A 23,482-nucleotide genomic window follows, 5' to 3' on the forward strand; every position below is an offset into this window, starting at 1 on the left:
AAGGGAAAGAGCTTGCCCCAGGGGTCGAGCACACACCCTTGCCTTGCATCCAGCCACATTTCCTGGGTTGCTTCACCAGGCCCCCCTTGGGCTCAGTAAAGGAATTGACACAGACAGTCTGTCTCCCTCCAGCCAAACCCCAGGAAGCAACATCTGCACAGTGCTCTCAGTCAGAGCTGTGAGCAAAGCTCCTGAGGTTCCAGTTATAACCTTTGCACACTTGTTTAAGCTGCTGTTCCTGGCCAAAGCCCTCTCTGCCCTCGTTCCCTGAGAAACTGCCATGCACAGTGGGCTGGCTGGCACGGTGGGTGCTGCACCCACATGTGCACAGCACTGAACACCCACCATGGGGCCAAGTGCTGCCAGGTAACTCATAAATGAACAGTATGTTAATGGTCTCTTTTATTCCAAGATAAATTAGGTTTAGTATAATCGGTTCTTTCCTCCCTTTAGAGTGAGCAAAATGCTTTTATACAGATGGGAGTGCTACACTTGTGGGCAAAAGAGAATCAAGACGGTGGGGGGGATTTTATCAGCTCCTTTTCTACTGCTCAAAACCATTTTCTCAAAGCAGAGAAAGGAGTGCAGCCTCTTTACTCCATCCTCACCTACCCAACCCAAGCCTTAGAAGACTTCATCACATGCTTACCTCTGATTTATGTAGCTCATCAGCACAGTGCTCAGTTCACTATTATGAGCAACTTGCAGCAAAATGGTTGCAGTCCCTCCTCTGCTAGAAATGTGCAAATATGCATCAAAGCAGACATTTTACCCTGAAAACCTGACAGTTAACAGGCTCCAGCAGGCCAGCTGGAGTGAAGGACAGCAGATGGGGGAAGCACAAGAGAAGGGACCATGCAAGAAACCTTATCAGCTGCTTCTTCACCTTTCTGCAGCTGAGCTTTTGGGAAGGATGTGCTGCAGGTCACAGTAGATGCATCATCCAAGTGCTTCACTGAAACCTTGTGTTTCCCCTCCCTGTGCCATCTGGCTGTTGCACAGAAGCAAAATGTTTGGTTTTTTTCCTCTGCAGCATATGAAGTATTTGAACATGTGAGCTCACCTCCACGGACAAAGAGCTGTCTGCATGCTCACTGTGCTTAGCCAAGTGGCAAAGGGGGCTGGGGAGAGCAGCAAGGTGCTTCCCAGCCCACCCAGCTTGGGGACATCTAACCTCCTGACTGAAATGCATTTTAAATCACTGTTCTAGGAACATAAATTGACCCTGATGCATTATTTCTTTTTGTCTGAGAACATCTATCTGCAAGTTGATTGAAAAAGGCTCAGAAACAATAATGATGCCTAATGAACAAGCATCTTTTTTGACAGTAGCTCATCAAATCATGTGATCCTTTGGCAAGCTTGGATGGGGAAAATCTGAGTTGAAGAGCCAGGCTGTTTACAGGAAAATGAGATTTAAAGAGAAAAAAACACACCAGAGAAATTTTACTACGCTAGAGGAAGCTTTCACTAGCTGCCATCGCTCCTGAGGTTGCCCTTTGATAATCCTCCCCTCTCCGACTACAAAAAGGAAGAAACAGTGGTTTAACCAAACGAATCACTTGGTGGGGTGGGAGAGAGGCAGCAGCACATGCACACTGTGCTAACACAGCAGGCAGCAGCCCGGGCTGTGCCCTGCACGTACCGATGTGCTGGGCGCAGGTGTCGCAGTACTCGGCGTACAGGGACTCGAAGCAGCTGCAGCAGTAGGGCCTCCCATCCTTCATGATGTAGCGCTGCCCCCCCAGAACCGTCTCGCACTCGAAGCAGCAGAAATGCTTCATGTGCCAGTGCCGCCCTTCGGCCTCAGTGCACTCGTCAGCAAAAATGATCTGGGGGAAGAAACACAAGTGTGGAGCAGAGCTGGTAAGGAAAGGGGTTTTTGTGTCAGCTGTGCCCCTTTGTTCATGTAAACTCCAAATTTTACAGCTGACTCCCCCAGTCCTGCATGGGGAACTCCCACAGTTTGGTTTGTTTGCAGGGGCACCCCGTGGCTTTTTAGGAAAATCCATTAAAATGCAAATTCCTCCGAAGCGTGTAAGTGCCCAGACTACAAAGCGTTAAGGCAGAGCTGCAGTGATGTGCTCCTAAGCTCAGCCATCAAACAGAGGTCGATCAGGGTAATAAACACACTTATACACAACCTATCGATCTGCTGGGCTTCTGAGGAACACAGCAGCGCTTACTGGAACACATTTACCACCTCTGAAACAGGGGCCTGACCACAAAGGATGAGCAAAACACAAGGAAAAGTGGCAGCTCCCTAGAGAGGAGAAAAGATGGAGCTACCTTGGCTCCTCATGTCGCTGATACCCCAACCTGGGTGCCTACAAAGGTGATTGCAGTCATTATACCAGTGGCAAACTGAGGCACAGAGCGCTGTTAAGGATGAGCTGGAGAAGCAGTCATATAAAATATCTTCAGCAAATGCTTTCTTGCTGCATCTTCTTCTCAACCCCACCCCATCTCAACTCCCAAATACAAACCAAGGGAGCCAGCAGCCCCAGATCTGCTCCCTGGCTCTCTACACTGGCACAGGGTACACCAAAAGCTTCTCCCCTACAGATCCTCCCACCCCTGAATTAATGTTTCTCACAACTAGTACTTGAAGTTTTAGTGGAAGAAAAGCATGTTGAAGAATTAGCTGAATGAAAGAATTAAATGAGAATTTGCAGGGATAAAAAGTACAAGAAAAAAAAAATACCCAGCTTAAGCCACAAAGAAATAGAGCTATTTGAATGGTTAGGGGTTGTCTTTCACTGGTAACTACAAATTTAATTGGACACATACATCAATGTTCTTTATATTTGAAGTGCATATAGCCTTGGATATTTACTATTACATGCTTACAAGGATGGGACGTGGTATTTTATAGTACATATGGTTTTCCATGCTATGGTTTTCATAACTTTAAAAACCAGAGCAATTTCCTTCACCAGCCTTTTAAACAGAGATTGACACTTGAGAAATGCTCAGAAGCGACTCTGTATGGTTTTCTATCTTAGTTTTGTATTCTATTTGTTCAGCTTCCTACAGCCTGTTAATCGCCTCTCTCAAAGCCTATTTCAGCTTGGTGTGTACTCAGACATGACCGACTTGTAAGAAATACAGCACTCATCCCACCAGGGACTTCTGGGGAAATGGAGGAGAAGGGAGGATCACCACACCCAGCTGGGCTAAAACCACACAGCCAGGGGGCTGTGCCTCTACTGGAAACACTCATGGAAACCCTCCAGCTTCCTGTGTGTAGATGAGGTCCTAACTCATAACAGTCCTAGGCAGACTGCAACTAAGAATACCTGAAACCTCAGGAAAAGCTTGCTGCAACCCTTGGCAAAGCCAAGACATGTATGCCTCTATGAAAAAGTCAGGGATGGAGGGGAAATGGCACCCAACCCTCGTGTGCCACCCCAGTGGGTGGCATGCTTGTGGCAGATGCTCTCTTACCTCATCGCAGGCGGCGCAGCGGGGCTTGAGGCACTCGGCGTGGTGCCTGCCACAGTAGATCTTCCCATCCTGGTAGAAGTAGATCAGGTCGACCAGCAGCTCGTTGCAGACACTGCAGATGAAGCAGGGAGGGTGCCAGCAGACACCGTGTCCTGCTCGTGAGGCGAACACGGCCATGTCCCCCCCATTGATCTGGCCACCGCACTGCCAGAAAAAACAGGGATTAACAGAGGCACGAGGGTGACCCCACTGCCCCCCACTGCCACCCACTGCCAACAGCATGCTCCCACAATCACTGCCCTGAGTAATGCCAGGAGCTGAATGGACAGCTCCATGTCAAATGTCCTGAAAGGTGCCCTGAAGACCCCAGCAGTCCCACCTGGCAGGGTCACAGGCAGATGCTTGCTCCATGAGTGTCACTGAATCGTGGAATGTACCATGGAAGGGTACATTGGAAGGGACCTGAAGATCATCTGGTTCTGATTCCCCTGCTGTGGGCAGGGATGCCTTCCACTAGACCAGGCTCCTCAAAGCCTCATCCAATCTGGCCTGAAGACTTCCAGGGATGGAATAGCCACAGCTTCCCCAGGCAATCTGTGCCAGTGCCTCAACATTCTCACAAGGAAGAATTTCTTTCTAATATCTAATCTAAACATGCCCTCTGTCGGTTTGAAGTCATTCTCTCTATCAATATATGCCCTTCTAAATAGTTCTATTCAGCCCTCTTGTATTCCATTTAAGTACTGGAAATGCTTTTTAAGGCACCCCAGAACCTTCCCCAGGGTGAACAGTCCCAGCTCTCTCAGCCTGTTTTCACAGGAGACATGCTTCATTAACTTGGGTGATGCAGGTACCAGTTCATCAGCCACTACCCACCTGCTCACAGATGGCTCCTGTCATGGTCACAGGGAATGGCCGAACATTGCCTCTCCCTAAATTTTCCCTCTTCCTCTGGTTGCTGAAGAGTTTGAGCTCCCTCTTCTCCTCCTCATCCAATGAGTTGCAATAACGGACCTAAAAAACACAAGTGATGCTCAGTGCCTGTGGTATCCCTGGCTCGCTGCCCAGTGAGGCAAAGTTCCATGGGCCCTGCAAACCTCTGCCCTTGGCTGTGGGGAGGCTGGAGAAGCAAAGTTATATGGCTTCAGTTATCTGGGGTTAGGTCAGAATTTCAAGAGATGGAGATAAGTTAAAAGGGTAGGAGGATTGCTGCTCTTCGGGTGTTCAATTTGTAGAAAAGTCTTAAAAGCTGGGTTTTCACACTCCCACCCAGAACAGACTGATGGTTTTCCTGCTTTCCCCATCAGCCTTCTGTGGCAGAGGTCTTCATAATATTCCACTGGCATTTCTAGAGCACAGACCCTTTTCTCTGCACGAATGACAGAGTTCCAGTGACTTGTGAACAATTCTTCCAGCACAGGATCAAGCCTGCTCATTTGTAAAACCTCTGCATTGCAAGGCAATAAGGAAACAAGTAAAATAAAAGGATACAATGAATGATGCAATTTCCCTGAAGCTTATAAAACTCTGAGGTTTTCCTGGCAATTTCCATCCTGCAGGCTTAGCTCTTGGCTGGTTGCATTTCAATGGGGAATACAGCTGAAGAGCCAGGGAGGTGAAATGCAGCACCCAATCCACCCTCCGTTACTTGGGAAAGCAGGCTCATGGAGCTGAGCAGGGTTATTCACATGAGCAACCAGCACACCTTGAATGTTCAAAGGAGCAGAACTGAGCATGAAGGGAAACTGGATGCAAAATCTGCCAATCTGCAGAAAATACACACAGACCTGCATGTCCAACTTGCAGGAAAACAGGCTGCAGTAGCAGCATTTGTGTATTTACTCTAATGTTTTTTGGCTGTCAGAGGCTGTGGGTTTCCAGCAGCTGCCAGGGAAGCAGGCAGGCAGGCAGGGGCCCAAGGGTGCACGGGAAGAAGTCCCTTCTTTGAGCCTGGAGCTCCCCCCATGCTGACAGTGCTGTGCCCATGGCATCCAGCCACATGCAGGCAAACTTGTAAAAAACTGACTGAGATCAAACAAGTTACCTGCATGTATTTCCCAGAGCGGCTTCTTCAGAAAGTAGAGTGAAAATAATTCTTTTTGTTTACACAGGGAAATTTTGTGGGTTACCAGAAGTCAGTGTTCTCACTGGTGAGATCAGGATGTCAAAGACCAGACCCTTTCTGCTGCCTCACATCATTCTTGTGAGACGGAAGAAGGTTTATTTTGCTCTGACTGGTTTTGACTCAGCCTGTGGCCTCGCAGGCTCTCCCAGCTCGTGAGGCTCAGCCCAGGTGAAGCCCCTCCTCAGCACACTCACTCCCACTCCAAGGTGAGTCGGAAGCAGCACCTGGGAAAAGGCTTTTGCAATTTTGGATCTGTCTCTAGATAATCTCAACAGCATTCCAAACCACTCTTAACTGGGCCTTGGCCTCCAAAGGCTGAGAAAATGCTTTAATTTCAGACAACTCAAGAAAGGTTATTATAAAAAATTTTAACTTTAGAAACAAACAATTCCCCACCTCCAACAATCAAAGCAGGGAGCAAATAAAGCAACTTAAATACCAACATGATCAAAATTCAAATATAACCCCCTGAAAAGCAAAAGGAGTTGAGAAAGGAAAGCCACACTTCCCACAAGCAGCCCCAGGAAGAGCGTCCATTCCCCACCCGCAGCGCTGCCGATGTCCAAGGACATTTTTGGGATACTGACCTCATTGTCATGTGGTGGCAGCTGGTGAAGAAGTTGTTTTATGCGAGATTTTTCTCCTGGGCTGTTGACATAGGGCACCTTGTCCTCGGGCAGGCAGCTGTAGTACTGGTGCACCTAGGGAGCAAGAGAGGGCACTGCAGTGGGGTTCCCCGGCCGAGCCATGCCCCTGTGCCCGGCCAGCAGCCACCCCCTGAGGCAGCGAGCGCTGGGTCTTCCCCGAGACTGTGAGCAGAGAAACACAGCCAGGAGCTGCTTCAGCTTTGTTTTCTTTTGTCCTGCCAGGCAGAGGGGTGGCAGCCCCGGCGAGGTGGGCGCGTTACCGTTTGCTCCGTCAGCCTCCATAGCGTGAGCATTGTGCCGGCTGCGGGATGTGTCGGCACCTGCCTCGGCAGGGAGGTTAAGAAGGCTGCGCCCCAGCAGTCTCCGTGTTGCCGGCTATCTCAGCCTCCACCTCCATCAAACCCCTCCGGGCTTTTTTCTGCAGCAATTTGTGGAAATAAACAGCAGATAAAAATCTGTTGGAAGGCTTAGTTTTTCTCTTTCGTCTCGGAGCGTGTAATTAAAATCAGCTATTAAAAAGGCAGAGGAACGGCGTGCCCGACGCTGGGAGCGCAGTGCAGCCCAGAGAGGAAGCACACCCTGAACCCCAGCATCTCTCCTCCGACTGCCACACCTGGGATGTGCACTCGAGGGCTGGGCCAGCGCCGGGAGGGGACTGGCTGGCACAGCATCCACTCTGAAATGGCCACGCTGATGTTGAACAGCTTGGGAAGAACCAGGAGAAGGTAAAGGTAAGGGAAAGCTCAGCTGGGATTGGGATTTGCTGCAGCCCCAGATGTCTCCAGACGCTTGGGCAGAAGCAGAGGGCTGGCTGGCTTCCTTAAATCTGCTCTTGGCTGGAGAGATGCAGGCTGTTCTCCAGTGTGCACAGCTTTCTGCCTTTGCCATGGTGGGATTAGCCCCGAGATGCTCCCTCAGCTATCAGCAATTCATTCTGGAGTGGCTGTGCTGCCTGCAGCTTTCACAGGGCTTTTCCCAAATAATACTTCCCCTGCAGTGGTTTCTGATCAGCTTTTTCCCTGGCTGTATGCTTTGGACTTTGGCCCAGAAAGCACCACCTGGGCCAGTTCTCTCCAGAGAAGTCCACTCTGCCTGCACAGCCCCACAGCATCTGAGGATGACAAGCTGTTGTGGGTCACTGGGAGGAATGGGGACAAGGTGGTCACACAGGGCTGGCTGGCAGGGGAGCTTGCAGGCTGATGGGGGTGACTCACACATGGTTATCTTCTACAGGAAGAAATACTAATTTATTCCAGAATAACTGTCCAAACCTAGCTTTATTCAGGAATTATTGCTCTGCATTCATCTCACTCCCTGTTCTCATTCAGAACTACCTGTGAGCAAGAGCTGCTCCAGTGGTTTTCTCAATTTATGGTTCCTCCCAAATTGATGTCACCATCCACCTTTCCCTCATCATCAGGTTTTCCAGAAAAGGGAGATTTTAGCAGATTTCCACATGCAGGTCTGCAGTGCTGACGACAAGGGAACTGCTGGTGTTGTAAAGCCAAGGAACATGCTGAGCATATACCACTGCAAAACCTTAAATTTGTTTTGCTAAGGCACAGCAGAAACAAACCCACCAGCTATGGAAACTGTCAAAGAAAGAATGGCTGCAAAGTATTTTGTTATGTTAAAAAGAAAATAAACTATATACATTAGAATACTTACTTTGCATTTATAGAGCATCCTTCATCCAAGGACATCAAAGCACATTAAAAACACTAAAATACTTATGCTACACAAGGTAACAAATACATACATTGCAAAGGACTAACTGCAGCATCATGATGTTAAATGAGCTCCCCACATTCATACAGCAAGTCTGTAGCAGAGTTTGCAGTTGAAAATCTCCCAGCAATGCCCCAGCTGCCACACCAGACCCTTTCCTGGGCTGCCAGGATTCCACATGGCCACGCTGTGCAAGCCCAGCCAGCACACACTCCTGCTGCCTTCTGCTGCCAAATTCCCCACGTGCAGAGAGGTTGCTCACTGTGCCCTGTGCTCACATTGGTTAGCTTGTGTTTTGATTGCTTGCAACGAAGTTTTTTCGCCCACCGAGTCCTTCAAGTTGGTGGAGACCATAAATTACATTTTTTTTGAAGAGCCGCCAAATTACTAAAGCAACGAGACCCAAGACGCTCACCCTGGGCAAAACCCAAGGATGGGAGCTCTTCCTTCAGCTGCCAGGGTGCTGCTTTCCTGGAGCACAATCCAGCAGGACGTACGTGCCCAGCTCTGCTCCTGCTTCCGCTGGGAAGTTTTCCATTAAGTCTCTGCAGGACTGCAGGAACTGGTTCCCATCACACCAGCAGCATAGCTTGGCAGGGATGGGCAATTTGGTTTGAGAAGCAAAACAAAATAAATACAACAGGCTCCAACCTGTGTTCTGTTGCCTGAAATAACCTGAAAGGGTTTGCTTTGGATCTGCATCAGCCAAGGGGACCTTCTACAGGAGTGCTCATGGAGAGGATGGAGCAGAAGCAGCTGCCAATCCTTGCCAATCCTGTGGAACATCCCATGGGAGAAAATCCTTACACCTCCAATGGCTTTCTCCAGCTACCAACTTCTTCTGGGGAAAAACTTGAACCAGAGGGATGCACAGATCCTTTCACCTGGGACATCACTTCTATCCCAAGAGATCCATCCAGAGGGCAGATGAAGAGCAGAACATCTGGCTGTAATTAGGCCAGGCCTGTGCATATAACTCTCTCATCCATCACCTATTCCCATGGCATGAACCCAGCTCCTTGGATGGGAGACCCAAGACTGGGAGGGACAGTCACAGGCTGCCAGTGTCCCTGCTCTGTGCCCAGCTGGCTGCCAACAGCATTTCTGACCTGGCCTGGGAGCAGCTGGCAGCTGAGCTGGCACAGGCCTGTGTGATGCTCAAAAACAAAAAAGGAAAAGGGGATTCTTAGATCAATCTGGCTTTTCAGGGTAAAAGCCTGCAGAAAGTGTTAACTTGCTGGAAAACTAGAACTGCTCAGTCTGCACTTTGCTTTTGTACAAAAGGTCAGTCACTGTTTTATGCTCCTCCATCCAGCTCTGTGCTGCAGCATGCACAGCCCCATAGCTGGTGAGCCCTGCAGGGCCAGACCCCCCACATCCCTGCTGATGGCTCTAGTGCCCTTACAGGCTCTGCAGCCCAGATAAGGATAACAGTGAGGGCAATGACCCCAGAGAGATAACATTTCCTCTTTAAACCATGCAGTATCTCTAACTGTTTTATTATTAAATACTTCTGCTGTACAACACAGCAGCTCTGCATCCTCCTATTTCCCCTGCTCTACCCGTGATTACCCCAACAAGCATCATTAACACACAGGAGTTAACCTGTGTGAAAAACAGGTTTTTTAAACCTGGACTAGATTTCATCCTCAGTTTCCCCACTACACTCTGACTTTTGCTCACCTCTGGATGACCGAAATCCCAAAGGAGACTGGAAAAAGTCATGCTGAGTTAAAATAAGGCTTCAGACAACATCACAAGGTCACAGATGCCATGGGGATGGTCTTGCCAGTGCACTGGACATGGGGACAGCTGTGGGTGCTATGTGCCATGGCATTCTGGCAGGCTGGGCAAGTTCCATCCTGCCCCAGGGAGGTCCCACTTGGACAGGCTCTGTGCTACCAGAACATGGCACAGCAGATTCCCAAGGTGTTACTCTCACCTTCAAAAGGGAAATGTCCAAACACCAAGTTTTGCTAACAAAAGTTGACATACATTTTAGAAAGTAACAGCTGTTTGATGCTAAAAGGGAGGAGGGGAAGGTAGAAATTAAAAAAGAAATAAACCAGGAGAAAGGAAAGAACATAATGTAAAAACAGGGTAGGAAAAAGCCTTTAAACTGGAGCCAACTTTATTCAAAGGCACTGAGGAAAGTAATTACATTAGTTTACAAATGCCTTTGTGTTCTGTGGTCTTCTTAGGTTTAGGGTATGTTTCCAGTTTAACTTTGACAGTTTACAAACCTACCCTGGCCCTTCTAAATAAAGGCAGGACTGCAGCTTGTCCTGGCAGTCCCAGGGTGACCAGAGACAAAACCCACACAAGCATATCTGTGAGCAAAGCCTTACACCTCCTAGAAGGAAAAGTTTGCAAACATCCTGTAAATTCAAGCTATTGATGAAGGATCTCTTTGATCAATGAATTAAAGGAGGTGGAGGGGAAATATCGTATTTCTTACACCACAAATTGCTGTTGGGAAGTAGCATTTGGTTATACTCACCATGAGCACAACACCCCTTCCTAAAGCACCCACCAAACCGGGCTGTTTGGGATGACTCTGTGGCTGGGATGGACTACAAAGGAGCACATGGTGTCCTGGCACGGGCACCAACTTGCTCAGCCCTCACAGCTCCAGCACAGCCAGCTGGGCAATCCCGCCTGGCTCTCACCAAACCAAACCAAACCAATGCAAAAACAACCACGAGGCTTTTGCAAAGAGCCCTGTGAGGGCAGGACATGCTGGCCTGTGTGCAGTAGGGTGCCTGAACACAGATGTCCCCAAAAAGGGGACCTTGGTGAGCCAGCCACCACTCAGGCTCAGTGCAGTAAATCATCACACACAGTGGAGTCTGTTGAAAACACAGGCACACCAGCATTGCCCAGTGCCCTCCCCCTGCCCAGGACAGCATCATTTCCCTGGGAGTTTGCCAGGGTGCCACAGCCCTGGCAGCCCATTCCATGACACCCAGAGATGTCCCGTGGCAGCACAGGGAGCTGGTGGCACACTGGTGTGTGTGTGTGCTCGACTGTGGCCCCTTCTCCTGGCTCCCTGCTGCGTGCAGACTCCCACGGGATTTGGCTGCCGAGGGAAGGCGGCCAGTGGCTCTGACAAGCCTGTGCTGGCCTGGGCGAGCAGGGCTGCTCCTGTGGCTTGCCTGCTCCTCCCCAGTGCCAGCTTCTCAACAGCACACGTCAGGCTTTAATGATCCTTTACACCGAGCACTTAAAATTGACAGAGAAACAAACCTGATGCTTTTGTATGTTTCTCATTCCTGCTAGCCTCCCTTGGAAAAACAAGGGAGGAAAAAATCCCAAACAAACCACATGCAAATAACTTTCCCAATATGTCTGTGAAACACTGCAAGTGCTTGTACACGTTGACTCACACAAAAGCTCCACAGATGACAGCACGTGTGAGCCTGGAAAACGGGTTCAGTGTGCTTTGGCCCGAGTCTGGCATGTCCTCCTTTTCCAAGGCCATTAGGATACAAAGCACTGATTTAGTTTTTGAAGCAAAACAATCCTTACAGCAGGGCCAGATGCTCTGAAATGAAGAGTGGGAACTGCTGGCTGGCTCTGCCAAGCACGGGGTGCAGGGATGCAGGGACCCTGGGGGGATCCAGAGCCCAAAGCCGGGAGCAGCCAGCATCACCCCAGAGCCGTGAGCGCCCACGTGCCCCCAGCAGCAGGAGGCAGGAGCAAGCCCGGCGCCGGGCAGCCCAGCATCCCACCACGCTGCCTTTGCTCTTGGAAACCCGCTCCTGACTCCCAGGGACAAAGGCAGGGAACAAAGGAAAAATCATTTTTCTGAGCGCTGTTTGTTCTGGCGCGCTCTGCGGCTTTCCGCACGCTGCTCTCCGCGGCTAATGGCACTGAGGCATCTGAGGCTGCTGCTCCCCAGTGCAGAGCCACATCCTCCTGCCAAGCCTTGGGAGCAGCTCTGGGCTGTCAGGGATCCCGAGGAAGAGCTGCTTCCTGCTGGCATCAAAGAGCCACGCCTGAGTGAAGGCCCTGCGTCCCCCCGGCTTACGCTCGGGAAAGCCTATGACATGATTTGTCTTTTTTTAAGCAGAAATTGAATTTGGATTAAATCCTTTCAACAGCATTGAGAGTGGTCTATGCTGTGAGGTCCATGCAGGGTTCAAGGTCCCCTGGAGCACCAGGAATGACAATGATCATCTGCTTCATTGATCATCACTGATCATTGCCACAGGTATCCCACAGAACATGCTCTTGGTTTCTAAGGCATGGAGGAGTAAACCAGCATAACACTGCAACACAGAAAAGCTGTAATCTCACACTGAAATAAAGCTCCAGGAGAAGTTTCTATTGGGTAGTCCAGGGTTTTACAGTTTCTTTTTCCACTCCCTACCTTTCACCTCTGCTGACCGTCCTATATCTTCTTCAAATTTCAGAATTGAGCAAACCACATCAGGCAAGTTGTTCAGTTTCTGTGATCCAACAAAAGTAGCTGATTCCCTCCCTGATAACAAGATTATTCAAGGATTAAGTGATTTTTTACAGCTTCCATTGGCTCACCATGATCAGGACAACACCCCAGGATACAGAAATGGAGCAAAAGTCCAGACACGTGGTTTTGCCATGGGCTCTTTTGCATCATAGGATGCGCTCACATTTCTCCATCCCCTCTATTCCAGGGCAGGGGAACAGCTCCAGGACCTCCTGCCCATTCCAGCTGTCCCCAAGTCCAGCAGCACTGGCATCACAGGGAGTAAAGCGTTGTGTGTGCGGGTCTGCTGCTGCATGCAGCAGCTGGGAAGCATTCGGCACAGCCCCATGCCTGGAGGCTGCATTTAGACAGCTCCAGCCTTGAAACAAGAGCCGCTAACTGCCGGGCTATTTAGATACCGAGAGAGTTCACTGGGGAGGTGATGGACTTAGGGCTACCTCAAAGTGAAACTGGAGAGCTTTTCAAAATGTGCTGAAAAGCAGCTTTTGGGTAAAATACTCCAGCGTGCACATGTGCAAGGGGGCAAAATGAGAGGCAGCTGCAGCTCCTGGGAGCAGGATTCACCAGTAACAGCTCCTCAGAGCCCTCAGCTTTCCATCTACCCTGCTCTGTCAGGATCAGCATCTACCAGGAATAAACAGCTCTTCATGGCCCTTCTGTCCTTCCTCTACCAGCCTGTAAATGAGCTTGTCTGCTCCCCACTGCTACACAGGTTTGGGGCACAGGGTTGCTTTGGTCTGTTTTACTCCTTCCTTGCTGCATGCAAGGCTTCAGTCTCTTGAGGAGTGAAACACTTGGCTGAACTCAGAAGGTTCAAGAAAGAACAAGATGGTACAGTGACCGTGCCACACAGGCACAAGTGAGACACACATCCCCCAGAGATGCCTGGCCCAGATAATGTCCTTTCTGCCTCACCAGAATGGTGAAAATCTTTATGTAAGGTGTAAATGCATGTTCAGTGTAGCCCCATCTCTGTTCTCCTTTCCTCACTTTGTGACCTCAACAGCAACTGATGAAACTTGGGAGGTTTTATAACTCAGGCCCTTGCAACAGGTCTTGCAAAATATCCAGAAGAGGGATTAACATGTGTGTTAACCCCTGAATAAATTCCCTGTGACAGCTACAAGTTTCATACCACTGCAAAGCTCTTGAGGTCCAAGCTCTAACAGCTGCCTTAGAGAAAAATGGTGCCTTGAACCTTCATGCTGCTAATTTTAGCTCAGATGAGATTTTAATAACTTTTTAAGGGACTCAACCAGAGCAACTGTGTTGACAACAAGAGGGAATTAAGTTCTTACAGCACATGCAAGGTTCTCAGATGCTGGCATGCCAGAGCTATACAAAAAGCCACACTGAGGCTGAAGTAGAGCCCCATCTTTTGTTAAATTGGAAATTTCTGCCCATAACCAGCTGCTCCTAATACTGAGACACAATAAAGATAGAAATCCTGAGAAATCCCTTGTATTCAGAAATTCAAAGTGGCATGTTATAACCCCTTTGGATTTCACCAAACCACAGGCCCAAGGAATGCAAGGCTGCATATTCACTTGTATTTACACATGCCTTGCCTAAAAATGTGAAAAACATCACAAAAGGAGTTCTTTTCAAGCATCTGCCCTCAAACTTATGTCAGTGCAAGGAGGATCAGCTGTCAGACTGCCAGCCCCAGCAGACAAACTGGCTCCCAAAGATGTCTTCCTGTGTCTCTGCAGCCAGGCTCAGTCTGGCTTTGCTAAGGACACACTTCTAAAGGTGTTAGCCCATTTCAAGACTTTGACAGTTATTTCTTTACCCAACCATTGAACTCCAGGCAGAAAAAAAGCATTTCAGAAAAAAAGCCCCTGTGCCCTGCTTCTGTACAGCCATCTCCACCATTCCCATCTGCATCCCTATGAAGTGAAGTCCCTCTTCTGTCATAAAACACTGAATTCCAATGCAAATGGGATTAGACCCCACAGAAGCCTCCTGGCCATCCTGTGCAGCTGATTGCTACTAAAATAAACCCTATTTCCTCATCACATTGTGATTTCTGGAGCTCAGTCCTGTTGCTCTCCTGGCTGGCAGGTTGTTACTGAGCCTTACACCTCTGATGGTTTCAAACCTCCTCCAATTTCCTGCCTGAATGCATTTGGAGGCAGGTTATATCTACATTCTTGGGCTGAAGTTGGAGCTGGGATAACTGCTCTTCCCTCTCTAATGAACAGGGGAAGAACAATTCTAATAAACACTTTTTCTAATTAACAATTTGCTAAGCTGAACAGACTAAGTTCTTGTAGGCCCCTCAATGAAATAACATTTCCAGTGTCCTTCCAGTTTATACCCCTCTTTCTTGAGCAGGCATGTCATACATTTTAGTTGGTTTACCAGAAAAATTTTTATCATACCTTATGCAGGGGTGCTATCAGTTTTTAAATTACTATCCTAATCCCTTGTGTTATAAATGTATTTAGGAATATATTGCATTTATGGTTTTTGAGTAAAGCTCTTTTTAGTCTTAGATACTGATAAGACATATTATAATGGATAACTTCCAGATCCACTCCTTATTACAATGTTTGGATCAGTGTCTATGAACACTGGATCAATGTTCTTTTTATCTTCAATACTGGGTATTGAATAACCAACATGATTTTCACTAGTGACAGGTGGCACAAACCAGCTGATGCCTGAGTAAGAGTCCAGGAGTACAGTGAGACCTTACAGGTTTGAGTTGGTTCCCCTCTAGATGACAGTAATTTAAGCTCTGGATTGAAGGGACCCTTCAAATACTGAAATGACCTGTGGACACTGCCAAAAAACGATGTCATGTTTGCAGGCCAGCTCCTCCCCACTGAAACCCTGTAAATTGCTGTGCTGAGTGAGACATGAGCCCTGTCTCCCAAGGACAGTGAGGTAGGAAGGCTGTGGTCCAAGTAAAATAAGAAAATTGCATTAGTCTTTCAGAGGAACACTTACCTCCCCAGTTCAGATACTGCACAGAGATTTTAATAAAGCAGAATATTGCGGAAAAAATTGTTTCATTTAATCTGTTTCACGTCCAAAGAAATACAAAAGCCCAACAGCAGGAGGCAGAGAAAAATTCCCTGTCTGTTAATCTGTATTTTCAGCCCAGCCTGACAGCAGTACCCTCAGCCAGAGCAGAGCCCACCAATTTCCCCATGGCAGGCACCAGCCTTGCAGAGGCTCCACATCACATACACACACCATTGACCAAAAAGCCACATCTGTCTGCAGAATTCCACATCCCAGTGAGCTACTGCAGAGGCATCTCCTACCCCATGGGAGGTAAATGGCCCCTCCTGCACTGTGGGGCATCCCCAGCCACAGAACAACCATTCTGTGATTGCAGGAAACTCAGGGGGCTGCTCCTCACCCAGGGACAGACACAGGCCTGCAGTGTGGCTCCTGCTCCAAGCCACACCTGGCTTTTCTCATCTCAGTGGCTCATCCAGCATGTGAAAGTCATGAAAGGGCTGGATGGATTTCAGGGCTCAGCTTATGGCTGCTCTTCATCTCCATGGTGATTAGAGACAGTTCTGAAGTGACAAATTTGCTGAAAGGCCCAGCAATCAGACTGAGGAGTGCTCTGAGAAAACAAACGTTCAGACTGAGGAGCACCACGACCTCTGCAAGAAATAGATGCTGGAAGAACCTAAAAATACATTAACCTGAGTAATGTATGAGATGTCAGCAGCTACTGGTAGAGCTAATGGACTTCTATTTCCTCCTGAGCACCCCAAATTCCCTGATGCCACACTTAAAGAGCACCTAAGGGATCAAAGAAGCACACAAGTCTCCTGCAATATGTCACCACCATGCTGAAAGTGGGCTTCAATCACTGCCCATGCCATGAGGTACTCATTAGAGACCATTTCTACCAGGGCAGGTGCCACCTGTCACTAAATACCTGCATTTCCACCCAAAGCTACAGGAACATGGGTCAGCTTGTGCTCAAGAGCTGCTGACACACCTGGTCAGAAAGCAGCAACCAGAGCAGCTGGCACCAGCTTGGGTATGGTCCTCCCCCCAAACCCAACCAGTTCATGCTGCCACAGCATGAAGGATCAGCAGAGCTCCTTTACAGCCATCTGCATTTCTCCACACACCACATCTTGTGCCTCCTGTGAGGCAAAAAGAGAGCCTCTGACATAAGGAAGATGACAGAAAACAAGGCTGCTGCCTGATTTGCATGGTTGGATGGCACCAAATGAAACACATGGTGCTGTGGAGTTTTAAGTGAGCACTGAGCATGGCTTATAAAGGCAAGGGAAAAAAAAAAAAAAAGAAACAAGCCACCAAACAACTGGATTTTCTCTAATCAGACAGATAATATTTACAGCCTACGGGTGGTGCCAAAATATTTCAGGAAATTCCTAAGCCTGTCTGAATAAAAGCACAGGAAAACACAGTATTTAAGGACAGCAGCTATGGCAGTAAGAATGAAAGCTTTCCACCCCCTTCCAGCCTCCTTGTACAGTTTAAAATTATTGCCATATCATATCATACTGCAATTATCAAGACTAAGCTCATTTTGCCATCTCCACTGCAAATGAAGTTCTGAGTTAAACATATAAAAGACCAGCATAAAAATCAAAGGAATCACATAAACTGAAAGGAGCAGAATCAATGCACACTCCACACAGCACACTGAGGTCTAATCCAACCCACTCAGTCCTGCACCAAGAGACTTGAGCTTTATTTAAGCTATTCCTTCCAGTAAGGCATAAACATCATGCTTGGAAAACCCAAACCACAAAGCTTTTGGCCCATTTTTCAGAGTTATCTACCAGCTTTGACTGTCTGTCCTGGACTTACCACAGAGAGAAGGAGTCCAGGAGGGCAGAACACAGGCACTGAGCCCCTGAAAACACTGGAGTCCCATTGCTTTTTTCCCAGTGAAACATTAGATACATCTTTTCCCTTGCACAACCACAAGAAATCCCATCCTGGAGGTGTTTTGTTTCCCCCCCCTCAATTACCAATTACATCCACAGACACAGAAAACCACAGGTCCTGCAAGGATCACGTGTCTGTTTTGTTCCATTTGAGCACTCAGACCAGACCTGTCCCTGCAAGTCTCTCTAGTGCACCCAGAAATAACCACACACAGCAAGTGTTTGCACCCCTAGAAGAAAAATCAGGTAAACTATTTCCAAAGAACATGCAAATCCAATTGTTTTCTGGTAGCTGGGTGGGGTCATCATTACCTGCTCAGGCTTCAGGCCAGGGGGGACCCAGGCATACTCCTCCAAAGCACAGCCTGAGTCGTCATCAGAAGTTGAATTCCTCTGGAAGTCAAACATGAGCTTGGTGACTGTCTTCTCCATCTCCAGAGGCATAACTGTCACAATGTGCTCTTCCTGGGAGCACTTACAGTGAAGGCAAATCTTCCTGTAAGGGGAGCAGAGAGAAAAAGAGATGCCCTGATGAGCAGTGCTTTAAATGAGAAGGTGATTCCTGCAAGGCACTGGCCTGCAGAGACTAAACAACATTTCTTATGCTCAGGCATTTTCTAACACAGGATTTGTCTCATGAGGAGGAAATCAAAGTCCCTATTTGCTGTAACACTTGGCAATCCATCTGAGCCAGACTGCCCCATGGTTGGGGATATGCAATTGCTTGTCCCTTTACTGCACCACAGAGAGTATTTCCAAGGGCCAGCATAGGCACAGGCCATGCCTGGTGGGGGTTGACTTACCAGCCAGAATTGCAGTCATTACACAATTCAGGACAACTGAGCACTTTGCTAAAATGGGAAATGGTGGATTGACTGGGAAGCTGTGAATGACAAGCCTCTTTAGCATGCTGATAGCATAAATTTGCTTATTAAAGTAGCATAAAAATTGATTATAGTCTGAACATATAAAGCTAAATTAAATTAAGGGAGGCTATAAAACCCACAGTCACACTGCAATGGATTCTTAACCACCTAGATGGTGGCACATCCACAGCTCAGCAGCACAGGGAGGAAAGCACAAGAACTGAAAGAACAGCCCACAGGATGCAATTCAACAGCCATTAGCTTAATTCACTGCAAATATCTGCTGTTCATAACACTTCTTTAAAGGGCTGTTTCTGCAGCTTATGATTTGGGACAGATTTTCTTCACAGGTTTGAACCTGAACTTTTATCTGCAGGGCTGCAAGGACAGTACAGACTCATAGAATGGGTTGAAAGGAACCTGAAAGGTCATTCAGTTCCAACATTCCCTGCCATGGGCAGGGACACCTTCCACTAGACCAGGCTGCTCAGAGCTCCATACACCCTGGACTTGAACACTTCAAGGGATGGACTTTTGCAAGTTCTCTGGGCAATCATGCCAGAGCCTCACCCCTCTCACAGTAAAGAAGCCTTCCTAATTTCCAATCTAAACTTACTCTGTTTCAGTTTAAATCCATATCCCCTTGTCCTATCTATGTGCCCTTGTAAAAAGTCCCTCTCTACCCATCCTGTAGGTTCCTTTGGGTACTGAAAGGCTGATAAGATCACCACAGTGCCTTCTCTTCTCCAGGCTGAACAATCCCAATGCTCTCAGCCTTTCCTCACAGGACAGGTGTCCTCCCTCTAATCATGGCACTCCTTCACCATGATAACAGCAAAGGACAAACCTGGCTGAAAACATCCCCTGACAAAGAAAAAGAGGTTAAAGGGAATGCTGATAAATTGGCTTCTATTTCTGAAAACTCAATGCTTTTCCACAGGCTGGGTCAATGGTATCTATTTTAGAGCAACCACACAGGATTCTGAATTAATTTGCACTAATGAAGCACCACTGACTTCTGAGGAACGAGATAAGGTTTCACTTGGGTAGCAGAAGGGAGACATCTCAGAAATAATAAGGTGCCACACAAAATCAAGGGAAAATTTACAGTTGCCATTGCAGATTTCTCTGCTCTCAAGTAAAGCAAAGATATTCAGAGGAAAGTAATAGTTAAATCTGGGGGCTGGAATTTTTAAACACCTTTCCCTCTCTTTCACTGCTGTGTACAGGCCAGCTAAGCATAGCAGTGCTCAGATCCAGCTTCAAGTCTAAATTTCCATTTGGCCATTACAGCACAAAAAACGCACTCTAGCAAAAGTCAAGAGGCTCCGTTAAGTCAAGCCAGGGAGATTTGCCAGATTTTCCCATTTCCTGCCTTTCATCAGATCTAAACCACACAGCAACCCCCACAGACTCCAGCGTCTGGTTTGCGTCCAGTCGGGGAGTCTCGGCATCACCTCGGGATGTTTCCTTAAAAAATAATCAAGGTACTATTTAATTTGAATATTTTAATTAATCAGCTACCGTGGAAGGGTGTGGAATGGGTACTCCCCCTCAGTAAAGTCGCTGGTATCATTGCTGTTTTCATCTCTTTTCATGATATGATTAAAAGCAGCTTAATAGGAAACAAAGTTTTAAGAATAATTCACAGAGCCCCAGTTTTGGCACTAGAGTTAGTTATTCTAAAGGAGTTCAGGACTTAACTGAATTTTGACTTTTGGGGTATCAATCATGTGCTCCAAAGGGGGACAAACCCAAGAGTCCACTGGGAGCATGAGCAATACAATGGGGAAAAAGCCAGGCCACAGGCTTCTTCCTCCTTCCCACTCTAGACACATCCCCTCCCCATCCATCCCATCCCCATCCATCTCCCCATGGGAGATGGCAGGAGAGCATCTGACATCTTGGCTTTTAATAAATCAGATAAATCAGGACTTGTAATAACAGTGTCAAAGAGTGAATAGGTGAGATGTATGGTAAGTTAGACCCCAGAGATCACTCCCACCCCCACCCCCCCAGCTCACACCATGTACAGCCAGGAGCTTGAGGAGTGGTCAGGAAGCTGGTTTACCCCACCCTCCTCCTGCCCCATCCCAAGCAAGTACTGCCAGTGAGTGGCTTCCCTGGTCAGCAAAGCAAAGGATGAAAACAACACAAGTGGCCTGTCTACTCAGTAGTGATGTCCCCAAGCCAGGACAATTTTGCACCATTAAAACTTGACCATCTCCAGGCATGGGATTTCTGCCACCTCCCTGGGCAAACTGTACAAAATTTAAGATCTTTCCTCTGTCATATTCAGCTCTTTCCCCCTCATTAAAAGCAGATGATTAACAGCTTTAATTACAATTTTCTTTACATTAGGATATGTTGTTTCATGGGAACAATACCCAGCGTCCTAGGAGTGTCTTTCCACTTCTATGATCAGGTTTCCATGACTTCTTCACATAGGTCTCACTTACTCAACTTTATTTTATCATCTTCCAGCTCACTATAATTAAAAATAATTCCCCATAGCAAAAATTTAATAACAGAATGTACATTTCAAATGTGAGATGAAATTGAAAAAGTCATTTTCCCCTGCCACACTCAGAGCAGAGCAGCACGAAGCGAGACAGCGCACGTGTCAGCGCTCGCCTGCGCCTGCAGTGACCACAGTGACAATGTGGGTGCCACTGCCACACAGGAGAGCTGGCGGGTGTTGGAGAGGAGCAGGGCCATGGCTGGCAGCCTGCCTGGCTGCTCCTGCCAGCAGCACAGCCTGCAGATGCTCAGCACATCGGGGTGTCACACACCTTGCCCTGGGCAAGGAGCTGCAGCCCTCATGGGGTGGCACTTCCTCCAAAGGGAAACCCATCAGCTTGGCTCTGGCCACCACAACAACCTCTGCTGCCTGTGCAGCCTTGCACAACTTGAGAAGAGTGCAGGCAGCTGGGTTTTTTTTTTTTTTAGCAAGAATAAATTAACACCAATCACTGTCTGGAAATCCCATCTTCATTCATGAGCCTTTCCATCTTGCTCCCATCCCAGGTCTGCAAGCTTGTCTCAGAGAAGAACCTGCCCTGGTGACTCAGAGATATCACCAGCACTGGGGAGGAAACAGCGAAGCAGGGATGGCTGACTTTGAGCAGGGAGGGTGAATAAAGGAGCTTTTAGGCAGCTGTAGCCTGTGGACAGGAGGAAAGGCAAGCAGGAGCCAGGCAGGCTGCTGCAGGAGGCACGGGCTGGGGAGCATGGGCAGGGCTGCTCAGCACGGAGCTCACAGCACACAGAGCTGTCCTGCAGAGGGGCCAGGACGGCGGGAAGCAAATGGGGAGAAAAAGAACATTTCCTGGTGTCAGATTTAGCTGGAAAGGAGCCTGCCTTGAATTGACTTCACATGGTACAAAGCAGCAACGTCTCAGAAACAGACTGAAAAATTTCTTCTCCTCAAGGCCAGCGAAGTTACAAGATGGATGCGTTTTATTTTGCATTGGCTGCTTTTACGTGGTGCTCCTGGCACAGTGGGCAAGTCCTCTCCTCAGAGGAGGCTTTAAGCCCACTCCCAGTCACATCTCTGCCTCCACAACGGTGTAGGAGGAAGGTGCAAATAGATTCACCACCCCACACCAACCCTTTTCTCCCTGCAGTTGAAAACAGGCACACAAGGGGAATCTGAAGCAAACAGGACCTAACACAGCAAGCAGTGAACCCAGCTTTGAAGCACCTCTTTCTTGGGATGCAGAAGTACACTCCCAGCTTTGGTCCACCTACATAGATCTTGACACGAAGCCAAGTGACCCATGAGGTCTCTGGGACGAGGCAGTCCCTTGTTGTACAACCCTGCTAGCAAAGCACAGCCTCTGCCATCTCTGGAGTCTCCCACAGCCCCTTCATCTCAGCATTGGCACCAACAAAAAGCTAAACCACGCTGAAAACACTAATGCTGTGCAAGAGGCTCTGGACAGAGCTGTGAGTGTGACCCCAGCTTTCTGAAGAGAGATGAGGTCTCCCTGCTGTGAAAAACCAGCAGACTTCAATTGGGGAAAGCACAAGCAGAGCTGAAAAGTCAGAGAAGAGAGATGGAGGGCAGCCTGTCACCAAGGCAAAGGGAGTCCTTGCCAGCAGTGTGGAGCTCCAGCAAAGGAGCCAGGTGAGCTCCCTCTCCCTGTGTGTCAGGCTTTGGGGTGCAGGGGCAGGATGGCACTGCCTAGGATGTTGAGGATGCCTGCAGAAGAAGCTCCCGGCCACAGGGCTCTTCTCTTCCTGTTTAGGAGGTGGGCATGCAGAACATAACACAGCAGACAGCACCAAGGCAAAGCCTGCAACAGCAGGAATGAAGGCAGAGTCTAAAATTGTGGCAGAAATGTTAAAATTCCTCTCGGACAAAGAAGGAACTGGGTAAACATCCCTTATCACCCACCAGCGGGTGCTTATCTCTGCTTCTCACTTGTTTCTTCTGGGATGGAAATAAATGGGCTGTATCAGGGAGCAGCTCCCTCTCCAGACAAAGCCAGAGGCAGGAATGCCACGGCCCTGCACTCTGCTGTGCTCCCTTAATACAGGATTTGCATGCATTTGTGCACACATTAACATGCAAGATTTGGAATCCCTCGAAAAGCAATTGTCTGCCCTGCTCGGATGGGGTGTGTAAACGCAGATGGACAATTCCCTCCTCACTTGGTTTAAGGCATCCATGGCAGCCTGATCTCTTCCCAGCATCGTGCCACCATCCTGACAGCAATAAAGCTTTTGGTCAGCTGTCAGTCAGTAAATCTCTTGGAAAAGGGAGAGGAGGCTCAGGATTTGGGGCAGCTTACATGACCCCTGAGTCTCTTAACAAGGGTGTCTTAACATCCCTGCCTGTTATCTCCTCCCCTCAGTTGAGAGCTAATGAGGCATCTTCCCATCCCAAGTGAGCTCCAGCTCCACAGACCTGTTTCTCCACACCCCACAGGCAGGGCAAACATTCATCTAAAGGGAAAAATTAACAGTCCTTCACTTCCATAAGGAGAGCTCAGCAGTTCTTCTCCAGCATAGGGAAACTGAGGCATGGAGCAACCACAAACAGCATCCAGCTGTGAATTCCCCATGCACTTCCTAAACATCAGAGGAGCCCCAAGCTTTTGTGCTTTTCCGCTCTGGATGAAGTTTGCCTCTCTCTCCAACTTCTCTAACACTGTATTTTGAACCAAAGTGTCCAATCAGCCCCCATCCAGTGCTGCCCATGGCCTCAGAGCCCGTGGATCTCAGTGACAAAGGGGCATCTCTCCAGACAAAACATTTCCACAACTTCCCAGCTCTTCCAGTCACTGCAGCTGAAAAAA

The 23,482-nt window shown here is 48.3% G+C and overlaps 1 protein-coding gene across 3 annotated transcripts in view; it reads right to left on the reverse strand.

The window, feature by feature from the left end:
• PRICKLE2 (prickle planar cell polarity protein 2) overlaps positions 1–23,482 on the reverse strand; it is a 100,876-nt gene that overhangs the window by 14,205 nt on the left and 63,189 nt on the right. For all 3 annotated transcript variants that reach the window (XM_079316824.1, XM_079316826.1, XM_079316825.1), the window contains 5 exons: positions 17,626–17,809; positions 6,160–6,273; positions 4,324–4,461; positions 3,448–3,651; positions 1,646–1,832 (listed from right to left, as the gene is read on the reverse strand). In XM_079316824.1, the coding sequence (XP_079172950.1) occupies positions 1,646–1,832; positions 3,448–3,651; positions 4,324–4,461; positions 6,160–6,273; positions 17,626–17,809 (827 nt within the window). The remainder of the gene's footprint in view (positions 1–1,645; positions 1,833–3,447; positions 3,652–4,323; positions 4,462–6,159; positions 6,274–17,625; positions 17,810–23,482) is intronic.

The sequence above is a fragment of the Erithacus rubecula genome (genome assembly GCF_903797595.1).
Source record: "Erithacus rubecula genome assembly, chromosome: 13".
Taxonomy (NCBI): domain Eukaryota; kingdom Metazoa; phylum Chordata; class Aves; order Passeriformes; family Muscicapidae; genus Erithacus; species Erithacus rubecula.